This window comes from Diadema antillarum, unplaced genomic scaffold (genome assembly GCF_040938485.1).
Source record: "Diadema antillarum isolate AM-2024a unplaced genomic scaffold, OU_Dant_1.0 seq00000855_RagTag, whole genome shotgun sequence".
In the NCBI taxonomy this organism is placed as follows: Eukaryota; Metazoa; Echinodermata; class Echinoidea; order Diadematoida; family Diadematidae; genus Diadema; species Diadema antillarum.
In genome coordinates, this window is record NW_027271726.1 from 1,034,336 (window position 1) to 1,055,175 (window position 20,840).

General features: G+C 37.8%; 1 protein-coding gene across 1 annotated transcript; it reads left to right on the plus strand.

The window, feature by feature from the left end:
- Positions 1-4,723: 4,723 nt before the first annotated feature.
- Positions 4,724-14,198, plus strand: LOC139740498 (charged multivesicular body protein 5-like). Its single transcript, XM_071651090.1, has 7 exons — positions 4,724-4,847; positions 8,312-8,416; positions 9,559-9,605; positions 11,072-11,237; positions 12,282-12,390; positions 12,913-13,025; positions 13,858-14,198. Exons 1-7 carry the CDS (start codon positions 4,779-4,781, stop codon positions 13,906-13,908), a joined length of 660 nt encoding a protein of 219 aa, XP_071507191.1. The 5' UTR covers positions 4,724-4,778; the 3' UTR covers positions 13,909-14,198.
- The last annotated feature ends 6,642 nt before the right edge of the window (positions 14,199-20,840 follow it).

Below are 20,840 nucleotides of genomic sequence, written 5' to 3' on the forward strand. Positions count from 1 at the left end.
AGGCCCTACATTGTATCAGGGCAACGAGCCCCCGAGTGCAATTACTATAGTACCCCCGGATAAATATTGGTTATTTGTGGTAAGGTTATGACAGTAAAGATCAGGGTTCTGGGGTTAGGTTTAGGAGTTTGGGTTAGGGTTAGGATTGATTAGGATTAGGATTAGGGCAAGGTGAAGGGTCCGGGGTAATTGCCCTGGGGGTAATTGCCCTAGACCCCGTTATACATAATAATTATCACTTAGCTGGCTGGAGCAAAAGGCCACAACCGAGTTTGTGTGTAAGGGGGTGCCGCCTGGCACAGAAAACGTCAATGTAGTGCTGTATACGCATTGTTGAAAGGGCCTGGTTTATAGGGTTACATTAAATATTAGGCCTATAAGTCGTGATTGGTTTACCTATAATGTCATTTGAGGTGATAAGCAACAACAAAAAAAATAATAAATAAATAAATAGATAAATAAATAAATAAATAAATAAATAAATAAAACAAAACTGGCTGGATGTACAAGGATTACAAAGAATATATTTCAACGAATTGTCGACTGGCAAAGCGGCCCTCAGTCAGGCTAATTAAAATGTATTGTAAAAATAAAACGTTTTACTCCTTGGTATTAATTTCAGTTAATTTCGATGAAACTCATCAAAGTGCAGAATGCATGCACATCTAACACTCTAAAGTTGATTTGATGAGAGCACGGTAGGCCCATATATTTCTTGATCATTAAGAATATTCAATATATATATATATATATATATATATATATATATACATTCGGAATGGACTTTGCTTTCTGGCTTGTTTACTTTCTCAATAGACCACGACATCATGTAGGACATGGCCCTGATAACATATTATGCACACTCCTGAGTTCCCGACAGACGTGATATACACCACGGAAAGTCTACTGGTGTGTTTTGCTTATTAAAAGAAGAAGAAGAAGAAGAAGAAGATAGAGAGGTGGTCCGCTATTTACTGACTCAAATTTGACACGCATTAATCCATAAAGACATGAAAGCAAATTCAAATGCTGTTATTTGATATGATGGGAGCTTTTCAATGGGTAAAAAGACCCCCAAAAATGAACGGGGTCTAATCAGTGTTGAAATTAAGACTTTCTATAATAAAAAAATAGGATTTCACGAACCAAGATCTACATTTTCTTCAATGTCAGAAATACAGAGGAAGAACAAACCAAGTTTCTGCAGTTCCGAATTGAGTTTAGTAGTGAAATATATTTTATCTCTTTTTCTTTTCTTCTTTTTCTATGATATAGGGCCTACTTCGCCCCCGTTATATTGCTGATGGTGTGATGGGGCTGTTTCTTCCTTTGTGATCGCTTGCCATCACGTTCTTTCACCACTCGTCAATATTATCGAACTGGGAAATGAAATGAGAGATCTAGTCCATTTGAACAGTATTAACAAAATCACAGATCAGCTGATTATAGTAATACCAAGTATACAGTATACCGCAGATTTTGTAAATGGAGCAGTCCTTGCTTTCCGTCTGTAGCAAGGCTGTGATTGGTCGAAAGTAATAAGCAGAGCGCGCAACGAATTACCTCTCGCTCATGTACTGTATAGAGTGTTGCTGTACGTCAGATTCTGCGTGACGACCTCTATATACCTTGAGTACAGTGTGCACCATGCAGTCGCTCCCAGCAGGTGTATGCAAGTTCAGTATCCTGCATAATGATGGCAATAGGCGCAAGCTTTCAATGTATACCGTTGCTCACTGCATGGGTGCATTTTCTTTATCTACCTCCAGTTAAAGTAACTATATTTCTTGCCGACGCGATGAAGATATGACCCGGGACACTTTCCATAAAGTGGTTAGCAATCGAAATTTATACGTTACAAATGAATCTTACTTACTATTCCATGGCGATGACTTTACTGATCACTAGAAACTGGTTTAAGCCAAGCTGTTTTCACAATTTCTGCAATCACTGCGCGTTTTTCGTTGTTGTTGTTGTTGTTGTTGTTGAAACTATTTTTTTTTAACTCAGAATCTTTCTAGATCAATAAATAATTATGTCATCACGACAGAATCATCGATATAACAGGTTACTGTTTATAATTCTAGTTCCCTCTTTTTCATTTGCTCTTTCCTCCATAATTCAATTTGGCAAAGCGTTTTTCACAAAAGTATATCATAGGCCTATAACTACAAGTAAAGAATGTACGTGTATGAGATAAAATATGTAACTTTTTTACTACCAGAACATTACGAATACTGCATCTTATGGGTACTGTTATAATAGAAAAAGTCTCCGGGGAACTGAAACATTCAAACGATTTCTATACTCGGTCCTCCTGACTTGCTTTAAACACTATATAGATCGATAACTGAATATGCATTGAAAGCTTGTTTTTTTTCTCTCTCTCTCTGAAATGATTCACCACCGTGATCGTAATTTCTTTGATTAAATGTCAAGGGAATTAAAACTCACACACACATATACCCAACAGAAAGCACACTCACCCGCATGCTCAAAAGAATTTTGAAAGTAGGGGCATTCTACTTGCCATGCACAACGACACACGGATATACGCAGCACTCTATCAAAGAGAGTATACATACATCTGCCATAATATACATTTCTCTTTTTTCCAAGAGGAATTTGATTTTTAGGAATTATCTCAATTATCTGTTTTTGTTCAGTATAGACAGTCTAGTCCCTATAATGTACATTGATTTCTTTAATGATTCTTTATTCGAATTTCGTTCACTGCCACAAAATTCACAAAACAAAACATTTTACAAAGACAAGCAACATCATACACAAATATTGTACAAGGATATTATGTCAAACCTTACAGATCTTACATTATGACTTATTTGATAAAATCGATGAAATTCGTTTTTGTTTTAACACACATGATATTCTTGCAAATTCCCTAAACTGTTGACACAATAGTTTCCTCAAGGCAATTGGGCACATTTCACAATATTAATTCTATTTAAAAAAATATGTATAGAAATATATATTTCAAATGTATATTTTTATATATTTTTTATAGAAATAATATTCTTCTTTGCGATAAACTGACAAATATTGAAACCGAAAAACCATCAGAAATAAGAATCAAATTCAGTTTAGCAAGTATACAATTAAAAAAATCAGGCTACTTGCAGCGCATAGGCGCAAACACACAATCAAGAAATAAGTTTCAAAATTTCATACACATTATACACATATTAAGCAACACACACTGCACACACACACACATAATTAACACACATGGGTCATTCTTATATATATAAATATATATATATATACATATATATATATATATATATATATATATATATATATACCCACTAGTATACAATATTGCTGACAGTGCAAAGAGAACAGCAACGTGGGACACAATTATAAGAGCAGTACGCATATGCACTTTTTCATTAATCTTAATTTACTCCAAAATTTAAAGAAAAGTCTTTAGTTTTCCATGTCTTTTAGTAGGTATAAGGACCTACACCAATAACCAAGAAGTACGCCAATAGAATAATGTTCAACAATTTTACCACGTATTGTCACTTCTTGGATTTTTTCCCCTATAAGAACATCAAATTAAGAACTTTATTGGGTTCTGTGAAATTATGTGTATTCAAATGTCTTACTACAATTCCATTCTTTTTTGTCGGGGATGAAATAGAAATGAAAATAAATGGAAAACTTTGAAACACCTCTGTTGTTGACAAAGATGGAAACTTCGCCACATGCAGAACAAAACAGACTTCCATGCACATGAAATATATCATGGTTATATGATGATTTCATTTGTTTTTTCTGCTTTGACCGTCATCACAAACATTTATATGAAATGTAATATTTGCCTTCAAGCAGCTCTCTCACAATCAGCAATCAACATATTACATATCGTGAATGATAATGATATATTCATAAGAAGCTGTTACATCAATATAACAAGTAAACTCCAAAGAGAACGACCCGATGAGTCTTTCCTTTCTTTTTGAGTAGTTTCAATATTTTGTTCATGTTTTCAATCTCTTCTGTACGAGTGAGGGGATAGCAGTGACTGTTGTGCTTGTTGGAGCTGGGAAACATTAACCAGGACTCACTGCATTCATGAGGACAAAGGTGTAATACTGTTTTTTATTACTTGTTAGAGTTTTTGCCCCTTGTCATAATTTCACTTCAGTAATGATTCGTATGTATACTTATTTATGCAGTTTACTTTTTATGGAAATTTGTCCTCATATCACACGTGAAGAGGTACATTGTATGTATACGGTATACCGTTTGCTAGCTTGAGTGAGTGCTGATCAAGTATATCTCTAGGACACAACCATTGGTAAATAAAGCACTACGATAGGAGGGGATTGCTCAGAATCATGTGTATGCGATACGGGTTACAATATTTTCAAAAATAAACCCATGATGTCATCGGTCTCAATCGATTAAACCTCAACTTCTGGTGGGGTATTCTGCAGTTAATCCATTTCACCAGCCATAGAAGAGCTGCATTAATAATAACAATTAAAGAACACCGACTCCAATAATATCATTAACAGTTACAGAGTGAAATCTTTTGTTTGCTTCATCGCGATGAGTTATCAAACTTTGATTAGGAGTACTGATTGATCGATCACTTATCCACATCGATCGGAAGTCGATCAGGCAAAAGAGAATTTGTCAACAAAAAGATCTAAAGAGACCTTCGTGCAACGAGCCAGTTTGAAGTCAAGAACAGCTGAAAGAAACCTCAATTTTTGTAGTCTTTTCGTGTTTCACTCCATCAAAGCAAAATGAACAGATTATTCGGAAAGGGGAAACCCAAGGAGCCCCCTCCAAGTCTTCAGGACTGCATCTCTAATGTAAGTTCACCGTAAATAAATTACAGCTCAACTTGCCTGCGTTGAAATTGGGCACTCACAAACTGTGAATTAAATGTGGACCCACGTACTGTAAATCACGTAAGCTATTGCTTGGGTGTGTTTCTTTGCTAGTGCTGCCTGGGCAAGACTTCCATATGTACCCCCCGCTATGCATCATGATTCATTATAAGTAATGTCATCAATCAATCACATTCAGATCGCCGAGGAAGTGATAGTTTGTCTCATTGCCTGAAACTAAAAGTTGATTATATGCTTTATGAATTATATTCCACATCTAGGGTCCTAGAAATTCCCATTTTATTCCACATCTGAAACCGTTTTACAGTAGCTGTCTTTAGGTTAGCCCCGGAGACCCGCCGCTCTGCGGTGGGGTCCTGGCGGCTACCCCGCAGTTTCGTTCAAGTGAGAATCACGAACAACTCCCTATTGCCACATATACGGCAACTTCACAAATAAACCATGGCTAAATGTTCATCATAAACACAGTGACAATATAAAATGAAATATACACTACCCCATTGCCTTGGTCCTTCTCACCAATTTATCTGGAAACTGCATAATTTTCCAAATTTTTTAGGAGTAGGCGGTCTGCCCTAGTGGAGAGCTTTGCTGCTATTTTGAACGTGTATATCCATCAGTACGCATTTACGCATGAGTAAACAATGACGTCAACGTTACGGACGCAGAAGGATATGAATAATGCATCATCGCACGGTGAATATGCATCATGTAGCGAGTAATACAGCTGTCAATGCACTGCACTGAATGCATTGTGTGCGCATGTGCAAGTGATTGTGAGTTTTAGTGAGCATCGGTGAGCTGAAGATATTTGCCTTATAAGACAGCATTTTCTGCATCATAAGCAATGAAATGCATCAAACAGTCGCCGATGTGAATCATTTAGGTTTAGTCGACCCATGTAAGTATTCCCTGTAGTTTTTGTTGAAAAATTAAGGAAATACAGCGCCGGAACGGCACCCGTTTGGTACAACATTAAAATATCGATGCCAAAACGGCGCAGCCCCAACACTGTACGTTGTACGTTGGGGCTGCTGGTCGCAGTTATCTTTAGGTATCCTTAGGAGGGCGTAGGCTACGTGTGCGCGTAGATGACAAAACAATGAATTTGTTGCGCGCACCGCGCGACACTGAAGTGAAAGTGCGTTGCACTCACTGTGTACTATCAAGTGACCTAGTTAAATGATAGTCCACAGTGCAACGCACTTTTATTTCACGCGTACTCATCTCGCGTTAAGACTGTATGGACTGCCAGAGATCAGCAAAACAAACAGCTGTCTTTATAGATGACAAAACAATGAATTTGCTGCACGCACCGCGCGACACTGAAGGGAAAGTGCGTTGCTCTGTGTACTATTAAGTGACCTAGTTCTTCTCAGGTGATGTGATGGGCAAAACTACGATTTATCACGTGATCAGCTCTTGACCATGGCTATATAGCAAGATTCTTAGTATGTGGAATATAAAAGTAAATTAGACACCTCCAGAATCACCTTCAGACCAACGGGCAACGGTCTAACCAGTGCTAACGTGGTTATTGGTAGATCTGCGTCTAAAATATAATGCTTATGAGTTATGTTATGAATGATGCGAATAATCATTGATGAAGTAGTAGAAGTCTAGTACTGTAGTAGTAGTACTATGATGTCATTATTATGATCCAACTTGTTCAATCTCCATAGATAATGAAATGATTGCAGTAAATACTGTATTAGATATAACCGCACCAGCGACCCCCACCCGTACCGAGTCGGGGTCGCATTGCAGCCCTATGCAGGGGCGGATCCAGGAATTCTGTAAGGGGGGGGGGGGGGGGGGGGGGGCGTAACTAATATTTCTGGTGCCACTTCCGGGTTTCATTTCATTTTTTTTCTTTTTCTTTCTTTTGTTTTTAACGAAAAATGAAGGGGGGGGGGGGGTGTGCGCCGGTTGCGCCCCCCTCGCCCTCTGGATCCGCCACTGCTATGGCTATGGCTATTGATGTACCACCTGATATGGCTTAGTATTTTGGTGACCAGAGACCAAAATACAGGGTTTTACATGGAAATTCATAGCCATACTGTTAGATAGGATACTTACAATCAGAGGCGCAGAAATTGATTTTCAATACGATTTGTTTTAAGAGCCCAGTGAAAGATTTTATCCGAGGTTTTAGTCCTTCCACACTTCGTATCGTAGTACAACTTCCACAGCGCATGCGCTAACAGCCTTGCTGTTGGTCGGGTATGGATAAAACGTAGCACATATTATAATACACAATGTATGCGTGTGGAAAAAAAAAACAGGATGGCTAGCTGAGAACTGAAATGAATATTCATTCGCGCATGCGCAGATCATTTTATTTACGTGATATGTTCAAAATGGCAATTTGCATCTCGCGGAGATGGTCTCAAAGATGACGATAAATCTCGTTTTCGGAGGTAATGGTGAGGGATACATAGTTGCCTATAATATTCAACTATATGGTATTACAACATGTGGCTTTTCGTTGCAAATCCAAGTGTTGTTTTGAACGATGAGTTGTTTACTGCATTGCAAGCATCGCAGTGCACTTGATTACTTCACTAAATTGCATACAAGTCGTTGGGGCGCTGTTACTGGTTACAGCGCCCCACGCCGGGGTTATATTAGATATTGCTGAGTGCATGTAAAAATAATGATTTATAAATAGACAGTCTCCCACTCCCACTGAGTCCCAGTTGTTAAAATTGTTGATTGTAATCGCCCACTACTCTGCGTATGATGAGTATTCGCATATGTATGTCTGTCATACGTGCAAGTTCTGCTGAAATTAGCCAAGAAGCATGATGAATTGTCTGGGTATGCTGGCTGCTGTAATACTCCTATCGTGAGCTGTTGGAATCAGTTGGCTATTTTCCAACCAGTTGGTTGTTATACTGTAAAACGAAGAATTTTCGCGTGCACTTTAATTTCGCAAATTTCGCGAGCGCCAAGATTCGCGAAATTAAAATGCACGTGAAAGTCCTTGTTAACACTATATGCACTGCACGCCAGTGGCACTTCGCGAAAATTTTATGCCACGAAAAAGGCTTTCGGCTCCAATTTGTGAAAAATTCATGCCGCGAATATATCATGTTTTACAGTATAACTTATTATAAGTTTGTTTGTTGTCTCTCGTTTCTTATCCTCTCTTTCTTGTCATGCTGACTGAAGAACAAAGGAGAGCACAAACAAATAAAAATCCACTGCACTTATTACTGGATATACTGTACTAAGGCATACGTCCCACAGCATGCAGCACTCAGCTCAGTACACAATGGAAGATATTTTAATGTTAACATATATTCTCCATGTCCCTCCATGCCTGCAATAGCATGTACCAAAGGGATATTCTTTCCTTTTCTTTTTGTATTCTATACATGTATCCCTGTGTGATAGTGCCTCTTGCTCTGTGCATTTCTTAGGTTGACAGCAGAGCAGGTTCTATAGAGAAGAAGATCTCTATGCTAGATGCTGAACTCAAGAAATACAAAGATCAGATGAAAAGGATGAGAGATGGACCAGCAAAGGTTAGTAATATTGCTCCATAGATCATCTTCCATTCCGACTAAAAGGAGAAATAGAAACCATCCTTTTTTTTTTTTTTTTTTTTGATTACAGTGCACTCCCGTTATAACGAACACGGTTATAACGAAATTTTGTTATAACGAAGTAAAACTTCTGGTCCCAAAATTATCACCATTAAAGTCTATGGTACAAAATTCGCTTATAACGAACATGGTTATAGCGAAATGTTCGATATAACGAAGTCTTTTTCGAGCGCCACTGACAAAGAAAAACAAAAGAATTGTGCTCCGTTATAACGAAATGCGAATTGCTTTCGAAATACGTCGCAGAACAAGCATTTATAGCGTCTCTGCATGGGCGAACGCTTCACATCACTGTGTGTTCGCTCCGTGTGTCACACACAGTTTCAGAGGGGAACTTGCGTTTAATATTGTCATACAATAATCCCATCCCATTTCACATATCTTTCCAGTGTATGATGAGTATTCAGCAAACAGAATGCGTGGTTTCCTTGTTTTCGTTATTATCTTTGTTCGGTTCGAAATTTCGTTATGACGAAAGAAAACTGCCGGTCCCGAGCATTTCGTTATAACGGGAGTGCACTGTACTTTCCATCATTCATCTTCACATCAAAATATGAGCAGAGAGGAGTGTTTCAAACACAAGCCATGGTACCAGGTATTACTTGTGAACTGTTGATATGAGGCACTCTTACATTCGCAAGATGGTCATGCTACTATGAAGCATGTATTACTAGGCACAGTAGTGTTTGATGACCTATTTTGTTCTCTATATTTGCAGTCAAACACTCACAACTTACTATCATTACACTTTTGTCAGAATTCTCCATGACTCAATGCTGTAAGCCACTGATTTATAGAGAATTTGATGTGCATGTACTTAGAAAGACAAGACTTGTGCATTGAAAAAAAAAAAAGGCTTCTGAATGTAGTACTGTGTATGATGTTTTTATGAGTAGTTCATTTTGCAAATATTGGTGGAAATATTTTGCAAAATTCATGAAGATGAATCCACTGCAAAATACATATATATTGCACATACAGTAAATTGAGTGCTCTGATAGCATGATATCAATTCATCAATGTATATATATCATTTCTCTTGTTTAATTATACTCCTCTAGAATACGGTCAAACAGAAAGCTCTCAGAGTCCTTAAGCAGAGGAAAATGTGAGTATTGGTAGCATAAAATAAAACAAGAGTGCAGTAACAATTCATGATTGCCAGTGGGCAGTCTTCTAGTCCAACAGGCACTGTAAAAGCAGAAACATTTAGAGCATGAAATTTTTGGGAATTGGAGCAGATGGTCTCTTTTGCGGCATAAAACTTTCGTGAATTGCCACTGGCATCCAATGCTTTGTGTAGGCAAATGCTCTCTTGTGCATTTTACTTTTGCGAATCTTGGCTCCGAGCAAACTTTGTGAAAGTTTCATGAACATGAATATTTCTGGTTTTACAGTATTTTGCAGGCCTGCAGTTAAATAGATCCTTTTATAGTGTATAACATTTTTGTTTTGGCTTAGCTTACCAACATTTACTTCTTCACTCATACAATTATCTGCACACATTTATTCTGGTATGTCTCTACCTCTGTCCACAAATTTTATGCACCTAGTTTTTCTCATCCAGGAATACCTGGCCAAAAACAAGAACACTTTCATACTTTATGTTCCATGTATTATGAATTTAGACAAATTTACAATTGTTTGCAAAGAAACAAAATTAGTGATTTTTCACCTTGGAGATGGTCATCACTGCAGTAGTGTCGTTCATGGGAGCGCTTTGGCATGTCGTTAATTTCAGAGATATCAGATGACTTAAGAAATTCATGAAAGTAAAACCACCATGAAATAATGTGCTGTACAGAGTAGACCATCCAGGACTATCCATCAGTGTTTCTTTTAAAAAGTGCAATTGCTGGTAGAAATCTATACACATTTGTGCACTTTCCCTCATATATGAATAAACATATTCACACATGAGATAACCATAGATTATGGATCTCCTACTTCCTTGGTAATTTGATTAAAGCATAGTTTTGCATGAATATTGATTATGCCTGTGTGAAAACAATGTAGGTCAGGTCCCACATCAAAGCATGTCAAACTGTATCTGGATATTGTGCAAGTCAATATATATAACACCCCCATTTATACGTGGCATTTTATTGAATAGAACAGTCTCCAAGAGTGCTCCTGAAATGTTGTAGACTTTGTGTGAACAACAGACAATCACACCTAAAGTGCTCCAAACTTATGCCCCTCTTGAGGCTAGGTTCAGAAGCACTCCTGAAGCACTCTAAACTCTATATGAATGATCACCAACGCTTAGAATACTCTTGGTATGTCGTATGTGGTATGTCACTTACATGCTGTGCTTACAGTTTATATGTTCGAATTCCGTACTCTCATGAAGGTTACCATGTCAATTAGGCCCTTCTTGGCCACTTTGTGTTTAGTCTTAGCAGGCGGTGACACTCTGTATGAACAGACTCAAAGGAGCATATGTTGCAAACACTTCCAGAGTGCTCCTGTTCCCAACTTTGTGCTTAAATGAGGTAGGGTCTCTTTTTATGTAATTGAAATGAAGAGCATGCATATGAAATGAGTGCATTTATCCTCCACACTTCTCCCCAGGTATGAATCTCAGTTAGATAACATGAGGCAGCAGTCTTTCAACATGGAGCAAGCCAACTTTGCCACTCAGACTCTGAAGGATACAAAGGCCACTGTTGATGCCATGAAGACGGGGGTCAAGAGCATGAAGAAGGAATTTAAGAAGGTCAACTTGGATGAAATCGAGGTGAGGCCCCCATAGAAAACTACATTGTAGTGACCTTTATTGATATATTTGCTTTTGTATTCTGTTCTGGAATGATTTATTGCTTTACAATGTATCATTTCTACTTACTAATATCATGACTTGTCTCAGGTGTAATTGCCATTGATTGAAGAATATGAATTCCTCTTTGGTATGTACATTATATGATCAAAGGAATTTTTTTTTTTATGCTCAGTCTGTAACTCCTTTTTCATGTCTTTGTCATACCATAATTATTGCCTTTTGCAAATATGTAATTGAATAATGTGGAGACTTATCTCGTTGTTTGAGATGACCTGATTGCAGGTGACATGCCTCTAAGAAAAACAAATAAAAAAAAAAGAGCTTGATAACTTTTGAAAAAGGATTGTGCTTAAACTAGTTGTGGTGGGGACGTGGCTAGTGCATGCAGGCGCTCACAGACTTAGCTCCATTATGGTACCATTGTGGCAACGACACAACAAATCAAAACAAGTAAAAAAAAATGAATGGTACTATTCACCAAGTTTAGGTATTGAAACAGAGATGGCAACTTTGTTTTTCAGGGTTTTTGTTGGGTTTTTTTATTGTCAAAATCACTACAGACGATGGACAATACTGCTTTGTTTGGGGTTTCTTTTCTCCAAATTGTATTACTACACATGTCTATTGCAGGAAAGGTACAAATACAGTGTACTCCCATTATAACAAAGTCCTCGGGACCAGTGGCTTTCTTTCATTACAACAAAATTTCGTTATAAATGAACAGCATAGTGTATAAAGATATATAGATGATGATTTTTGGACCTGAATTTTGATTTTGTTGTTACGAGAATTTCATTATTTATAACCGTGTTCGCTACAACAGCAGTGCACTGTACTTTTTTCCCACCAAAAATATGCCTTTTCAGACCTCAGAATACTGCAGTGCTTTTTCCATGGTGGGCATTCCTGTAGAAAAGCTAGCTTCTGTCCACTACATGTGTGAGGGAGACCATAATGTCTCTTCAATAACTCTCCAATGCACATCTTGCCTTGTGATTGTAGGACCTTCAAGATGAGATGGAGGACATGTTGGAGCAAGCCAATGAAGTCCAGGAAACCCTGTCTAGGAGTTATGCCACACCGGATGTGGATGAAGATGACCTGGAAGCAGGTGTGCATCTTTTTTCCTTTTTTTTTTGGGGGGGGGGGGGGAGTAGAAGGTAATGTTTTTCTTGTTTTTTTTTCTCCCTCTCTCTGTCTCTGTGCCATTGTTGTGTTTACATTATGTGTCTTCATGTTTTAGTATGATTATGTGTCTGTGTATGTGGCCATTTCTGTCTCTCAGTATGCTGATGTTACATTTGTTTTATTGTTGCATATTTCAGAAGGCAAACTGAGCAGAGAAGCTTAGGGCATTTAAGGGATATTCAGTTTCTTTAATTGTTCTTTAAGTGTTCTCTATTTTTGGTGTGTGTGTGGTGTGGGTTTATTTAATGTTATTTTGGACTTTCACTCACTTAACAGGGTACGATTTCTGTAACTTACACCCCCCCCCCCCCCCAAAAAAAAAAAAAGAAAGAAAGAAAAGTAATATGTTGTTGAAAACCAAACGAAAACAAAACAATTATTTGGATGATACATCTTTCTCCCCTTTCTTCCTCTTTAATTCGTCTTTCTTTGTCCAAAAACACAGAGTTGGAGGCCCTAGGAGATGACATGCTGATGGATGATGACAGTTCCTACCTAGATGAAGCAGTCAATGCTCCGGCTGCCCCAGAGACTGTGCCTGGTGCAGAGTCAACACAGGTATGTCAGACCAGGGAGGTGGAAGAGAGGTCTCTCTCCCATTCCCTGGTCAGACTACGGCAACATAGGGAATATCCCAAACCTCCAAGAATGCTAGTTTCTTTTGACTGGACAGCTGTTATACTGTACAACATCCTTATCTTTACAGAAATAAATTATTTGCTGGGTGGCAACAACCTGTGGCATGACACTTGTCTATTTGTTAAGTAATCTGCTAGAGAGTTCTGCAAATAAACGTGTTGATACTCCTTTTTTTATTCACGTCCATTTTGGTAAGGGGCACCATCCCTTTAATTGCCATGTAATGCTAAGAATAATATATATATTTTTGTTAATTCTGATTAATTTTTCATGTGAGAGTTTCTTCTTGGTCATGGCGTAGTTTGACATGATGACTTCAGGTGATAGGTACTAATCTGCAGAGATGACCAATTAATACGCTGGAAGACAGGGTACATTAGTCCTGTGACAATATCACATTCAGGGCAAGTTATGAATATACAGTGCACTCCCATTACAACGAACAGTTTTAACGAAATTCTGTTACAACAAAGTAAAAATTCAGGTCCCAAAATTAAGTGTTTTTAATATACCCCTTGTTTGGCTTTCACAAAAGTTTCATAGAATGAAAGAAAACTGTCGGTCCTGTGGACTCCATTAGAATGAGAGTCATCTGTTCTTTTATACAGGCCATTGCTGTTCATACTAGGGTGTACAAATTAATTGTTTCTGTCATTAGTTCTGCTAGAGTCATACAGTATTTCTGCCCTACACATGACAAGTTAGTTGCATGTCTTCAATCTGATTACCCTGCCTGTCTTCTCTCTAACAGGATGGCGTTCCAGTGGATGAATTTGGATTACCGCAGATTGCTGCTACATGAGGAAACGGATGTTTCTGGTGTACATTCTCGTTATTATGGAGTAGACCCTGTACCTGTACTTGGTGGCATTGGAACAGTGTTTGACCAGCAGTGTAGAAAAGCTTTTTGAAAGAATTGCTCAACCATGTGTATACATTAGTAATCGCATACATTATACTTCTGACAAACTGCTCTTTATGTTTGTGAGTAAATTTATACAGCTATACCTTCACTAAGATCAAAATTAGTGGTTCTTGTGAAACTGAGCATTTCCCATGCTGTGGATACATTACCATTGCCTATTTTTATTTATTTTTTTCATGAGTATATGAATATGAAATAGATTGTATGCTTCTACTGCAGACTTCTATGAGACACATATCTCTATGTCTGTATTCAGTGTAATCCAATTAATAGCAGTTTTCCATAAAGGTAGCAGCTTAAGTACACCCTGTACTGCTGAATATTTTGTACATTCACAAAACACTTCAGGAAGTTTCAGACTTGTGTGAATGCATCATCACTTTGCACAGCATGCAATGGCTCTCTCTCTCTTCATACTGTAAAGGATGTAATGCTCCTGCATGTGGCTGGGAGAAGTCCCTTGTTGGAAGGGATTGACAACCTATAATGGCTTTACGACTCACAATTTCTCATTACTTATGCAAACTCACTCTAGCTAAATCAAAGCCAGAACGAAGAGTCTTAATATTGTTAATTGCATGGGATTATATGTAACATAATCAAATGGCAAAACTGTGTTTCATTCGCAGTCTTGTGGAATCTTGTTATGGAGAGGTAGGATATAACAAAACCCTTTTATAAGACAGTGATTATGCAGGTTGAACTCTTCATATTTCTCTGTTTTCGTGCCCTGATATAGTGAGAAATGCACTGCAACAAAGTGATTGCCATGGTTTATAGGTCCTCAGTTTAACAAGGTTACCCTGTAGTCAATTTTGTGTGGAGTAGACTGACAGCTGTGCACGCGGCTGGAATAATCATGGAAAATATGTACAAAACATGTGGACATCACATCACTTCCCACCTAAGATGTACTATATGATATGATATTGTACTTAATAGGGGAAGAGCAACTTTTAGTTCAATTGGCTGGAATGTATCGTTTAATCCTTGTACTCTGCATTAATCAAGAAATTCCATTGACTGTGAGATATCCCTGTATTCACTATCATTTTGATGCTGCTGGGTGGGAAGATCTTTTATCAAAGATGACCCTGTACCATAATTTCCTGAAATCTAGAATTGTCATGTTTTGGTTTATAGAAGGACGAAAGTCATGCCCACATGAGCATTCCATTCTTAGGTATGATTAATCAGATCTTAGCACCTTATCTCAGCATTTCAGACTCTCTTTTAGTGTTATGTAGGTGTAGATGTGTATGGATATATCCTGTGTTTTCTGGCATTCTTTGTTTGGAAGATATATTATGCCGGACATGGCAGGAACAATACAGGCAAGAATCATGGCATGCTGAGTACGAGATGGGGACAGCAAGTGGTAGCTACCTTTTTTGGTAGGATGAAAAATTGTTTATACACCGCATATGTACATTTGTGTCAATTGCTCTTAAGTTTGCCTTTTTCCAAACTATGGTTAGACATTTGTGCAGAGCTGCAGAAGTTGCATCCTAAAACTAGAAGTGAAAGTGCATTGCCAATTGGTATGGTGTCTGACATGCTTGACAATTCTCCAATTTAATTATTGACATGCTATATGTGCTGTGGAGAGCTTTTTAACCCTCAGGCATACAACGTATAGTTAACCACCCAGCTCAAAACCCACAAAAAGTAGGCTAAAATGAATTGTTACTTTACTATATAGTTTGAAAGAGTATTCTCTAACCTGAAAAATGATATTGTCACTGGGGCGACAAGACCTCGTATCTACAAAATGACAAATGTTCAGGAGAGCAAAAAAACATGGCAGCCAAAGCACTGTATCAAATGGGAAAGCCTTTCCTTTGACATGACGTGGTGGCTTCATTTTTGGGGTAAGACTGCTGGGATTTGGACAGGACATCACTTAACTGATTATCTGACCCTTTATCTAAAAAATCATTTTCACCAAAATTTCAGATACGAGGTCTTGTCGCCCCAGCAACGATACGTAATTCATTTTTTTTTAAATGACTGGAATAAAAGAAAGTTAGGAGGTGCAGATTTTGTAGAAAATGGCGAAAAGAGAATTTAAAGATAAATTAGGATCACTCAGGCGTTCTGTGCAGAAGTATCAATGAAAATCACAGTGAAAGCAGTCCCTGTCAAATATCTCCACCAAATGTTGACAGTAGGTAGAGAAGAGATTACTCTCCTAGGTAGGACAAACTTGAGAAATTTGAGTCAGTCAACCCAAATGACTAGTTTGATCCATTACAGAGAATCCTAATCTGCAACAATTTGTAGGTTCTGAGCTGGGCGGTCATGTATGTGTTTTGGGTTTTAGATTTGATCATGCACATGCGCAAAACAAAGAGCAAAAACAAAATAGGTACCAAGGCCAAATTTACTGTGAATGTGTGGTTCAAAGAACATGGAGGAGTGATAATCAAGACGTCTTGTCGAAGCAGTTGCAGAGAGTTTATTTTTGTATATCTTTTTTTTTTTTTCACTGGCAACCAACTCCATTTAGCCTTAGCACTATTCACAGTTATGTTGTCTTGAGATCGCCTTTGATATTGGAAAGACACTATTGCAGCTCAGAATTACCCATGTTGTTGGTGATAGTGATTAATGAAAGTACAATGTATTGTTTCCCATTTTCTTGTGTTGTCATTGAGTTTTTGTGACATGTGACTGACACATTAAGATAATACGATGTAGTGGATTTAGATTGTTGTCTAACTGTTCAGATTACTATCCTAAATTGAATTGCAAAATACATTTGCTACATATCGTCGGGTGCCCGTGCATTGGCCGCTAACGCAATACAAATTGTATTGCGTTAGCGGCCAATGCACGGGCACCCGACGATATTGGGGTTTCTTAACTCATTGAGAACAGGCTGATTTTGCTATAGCACGCATTTCCCATAGACACCTGCCCAAGTACATACTTGGGACTAGTCTTCAACAGGTTAAACCAAGATTATTTATGGGTATTTTATTTTCTAAGTGGTTTGATATTGTTGTTGTTGTTGTTGTTGGGTGTTTTTTTTTGGGGGGGGGGGGGGGGGGTGGGGTTAGAGGTGGAGGTGAGTGCCGAAAGAAAAGTCAGTCACTGTAGCCTGGCAGATTACAGCATCATAAAGTCTTTTATAAAGAAATCTATTTTGATGTCACTTAATATCTTTCTTTCTTTCTTTTTTTAGGAACTATGTTGGTCTTTTTTTGTGTGTGTGTAAATTATGATAGTGCAAAATTGCTCTGGCTATATTCTGTTGTCTTAATAAATTGTATGAATATTTTGATTCCAAGTATGATTCATACTTAACTTATGGAGTTTGTGAGTTTTACCTCGATCGATTTGATCGATTTGTGCACTGTACATGCATAATGTACATACATGCACACAAACACACACATGTTTAGATGCTTGTGTGTATGTATGTATACAAACATTAGTTTATATTAGAGAAAGAGAGAGATAGACCAACAGCTGGGATATATTGCCACTGAGTGAGGAAAATAAGATAAACATATAAAATGTATCTCATATTTAGGTTTGTTTTTCCTTACAGGGAAATTTAAACCTAAGCATATCATATGGGAATATGATGAATACAGAAAGAGGAAATAACACATTGTGTAAGTTTGAGGAAGGTAAGACAACCTCTTCAAGAGATATGGCTTTTTAAATCTGTGGTTAAATTCATGTCCCCTCGTCACTGGAAGAGAAGACCCAACAATTTGTGATGTCACTGCAGTAGAATAATAGAGGCCCTAAAGTTAAAAGAATTCCATACAATTTTGCCTTACAAATATAATGAAAAGAACACATTTCCTGTTTTGTTGCTGACATATGTTATGTGGTAGGTTGATTGATTGATTGATTGATTGATTGATTGATTGATTGATTGATTGATTGATTGATTGATTGATTGATTGATTGATTGATTTTTGATTTTTTTAAAGGGCTTGTAAAGTTTTGGTTGAGACCTTACGTAAAGGGGTTGTATAGTTCTTGCCTTGGTATGTATTTCCTAGCTGTTATATATGTTATAATGTTTATCTTATCCCTGTGAAATGCTTTAAAGGAAACCCAAACCCAAAGAGAAATGTGGATTGAGTGAAAGCAGCAACATTAGTAGAACACAGTGAAAGTTTGAGGAAAATCGGACAATCTATCCAAAAGTTATGAATTTGTAAAGTTTTGGTGTTGGAACTGCTGGATGAGGAGACTACAAGAGGTTATGGCATCATATGTGGACAACAATGCAAAGAAAATATAAAGGGAATTCCACCCAAAAAAAAAAAAAATCATTTTTCATGAAAATTACACATTCCATTCACTGACATGATATGTTAAGGGTAGCAATTATTCCCCTTGCTTTCTCAAATCGGTTAGTCAAGTGCTCTTTCATTACCTATGCTAAAAAAGTGATTAATTTTTTTTTCTTTATATTGTTGTCCACACATACGTCATAATCTCTCGTCTCCTCATCCAGCTGTTCCAACACCAAAGCTTGAAAAATCATAACTTTTGCAACAATTGTCCGATTTTCCTGAAACTTTCACTGATGTGTTCTACACACACAATGTTACTGCTTTCACTCAATCCATATTACTCTTTGGGTTTGGGTTTCCTTTAATTTGATTTGCTCCTTGTTGTGTTATTTTGTTGTTGTTGTTGTTGTTGTTGTTGTTGCAACATTGAATTCGCGGCCTCTCTGAAAACTCTTTTAACCTGGCAGGTCGAGATCATTATCATTTAACAACCAGAATTTATTAAATAGTGATATAATCGTATACAGTATAAAGCCGCAGTGAGAAAAATCTCTTAGAGAGTACTACGTATGACTACGAGTATGCCGGGGCCCTGTTGCATAAAAGTTGAGATCAAACATAAGTCAGAAAATCAAATATAAGTCTCTGAATACTCAATCGTGATTGGCCTTGGCCGATGCCTGATTTTTGTTTGATTTTCTGAGTTTTATGTTTTATTATATACCTTGGAAATATACCTTGGAAGTAGGCATTTAAAGTTAATAACTTATTTGCCTCTCGTTGACGTTATCATCAGGACGAAGAATCCACATTAGGACACAAGTCTAGTGGCGCTGTACAGCAGTTGATGAACATGGACAGGCAAAGGACTCTTCTGGGTCAAATTGGTCTTTTCTTAACAACCAAAATTTCGACAAGTTGGACTTGAAAGTGTTAATTGATGTACTCTCCACCACAGCAGATGGGAGGTTGTTCCAATCATTAATACATCTCTGAGAAAAGGATCCATGTCTAAGCTTTGAGTAAACTCTCTTCTTTGCAATCCTATATCGATGGCCACGGGTTCTACTATCAGTTGGATGGTCAAAGAAGTGTGCCGGATCAAGGTCATCTAGGCCATGCATTATTTTGTACATCTGAATCATATCTGCTCTATGGCGTCTGTAGGCAAGAGATGGCAATTTGAGATGTTGTAATCTCTTCTCATAACTCAGGTGTTGTAGCATCTGTATTTGGCGAGTTGCTCTACGCTGCACTTTTTCTATTTGTGTAATGTCTTTTTTCAACACTGGATGCCACACAGTTGAACAGTACTCAAGCCCGGGTCTGACGATTGCTTTGTATAAGTGCATAAAGCCTGTTCTGTCCAAATTAGAAAAAGTCCTATTGATGATCCCAAGCTTGCGATTTGCAGCAGCACATACACTATCCACATGATGTGAAAACTTCAATTGTTTGTCAAATATTACACCAAGGTCTGTCTCAACTTCGACGGCAGGAATAGGTGTATTCTCGTCTGACATGTAGTAATTATAAAGAGGATTACTTCGACCATAGTGGATGACCTTGCACTTCTCTTGATTAAATGGTAGTTGCCACTGTTGGGACCATTTTAAGAGTCTTGCCAGATCGGCTTGTAGATTTTCACCATCCAATGGAGAGCGAATTGGCGAGAAAATTTTCGTATCATCTGCAAATAGCTTGACTTCTGATGTAGTGTTACAAATAATATCAGGAATGTCATTTACATATAATAAGAACAATGTTGGCCCCAATACACTTCCTTGAGGTACACCGCTAACAACGTCTGATGCACTTGATGGGGTACCATTTACAACTACCCGCTGGGTTCTTCCAGTCAGGAAAGACTTGATCCATTTATGTAGATTTCCTGTTATGCCGTACGCCTCTACTTTGTTCAAAAGTCTAGCATGTGGCACACTGTCAAAGGCTTTGCTGTAATCTAAGTAGATGCAGTCGATATTACCCTTGATGTCCAACTCCTTCATCCAGGTTTCAGTCACATTAAGTAGCTGTGTTGCACACGATCTACTTCCTCTAAATCCATACTGCTCATCCATAAGGAGAGAGTTCACATTCAAGTATTTGATAATTTCATCACGTACAATGGTCTCCATTAACTTAGAAAGGGAACTGGTTAAGCTGACTGGACGATAATTTCCTGGTTTCTTTTTGTCTCCTTTCTTAAAAATTGGAGTAACGTTGGCTTCCTTCCATGAGTCACATACCACACCACTCAACATAGATTTGTTAAACAGATGAGCAAGTGGCTGGGAAATTTCATTCACCAATTCTTTAAGTATGCGATTGTGTATATTGTCAGGTCCCGGAGATTTAGATTGGTCCAATTTCAAGATAGCATTTTTGACATTTTCATAAGTAAAACAGACTGTGTCTAGTTGCATGTCACAAATCCTAGGTTCAAGGGATGGAACAAAACTTACATCCTCCTTGGTAAAGACTGATGCAAAGAATGAGTTCAGTGTTTCTGCTTTATCTTATTCTGCTTATGCTTGATTTCATCTT

What these genes read in the sequence shown, in the direction of transcription:
- LOC139740498 (XM_071651090.1), top strand. Translation starts at nt 4,779, where the DNA reads ATGAACAGATTATTCGGAAAGGGGAAACCCAAGGAGCCCCCTCCAAGT. An exon ending in TTCAGGACTGCATCTCTAAT is followed by an intron (nt 4,848 to 8,311) that starts GTAAGTTCACCG and finishes TGCATTTCTTAG; the next exon opens with GTTGACAGCAGAGCAGGTTC. An exon ending in TCAACTTGGATGAAATCGAG is followed by an intron (nt 11,238 to 12,281) that starts GTGAGGCCCCCA and finishes TTGTGATTGTAG; the next exon opens with GACCTTCAAGATGAGATGGA.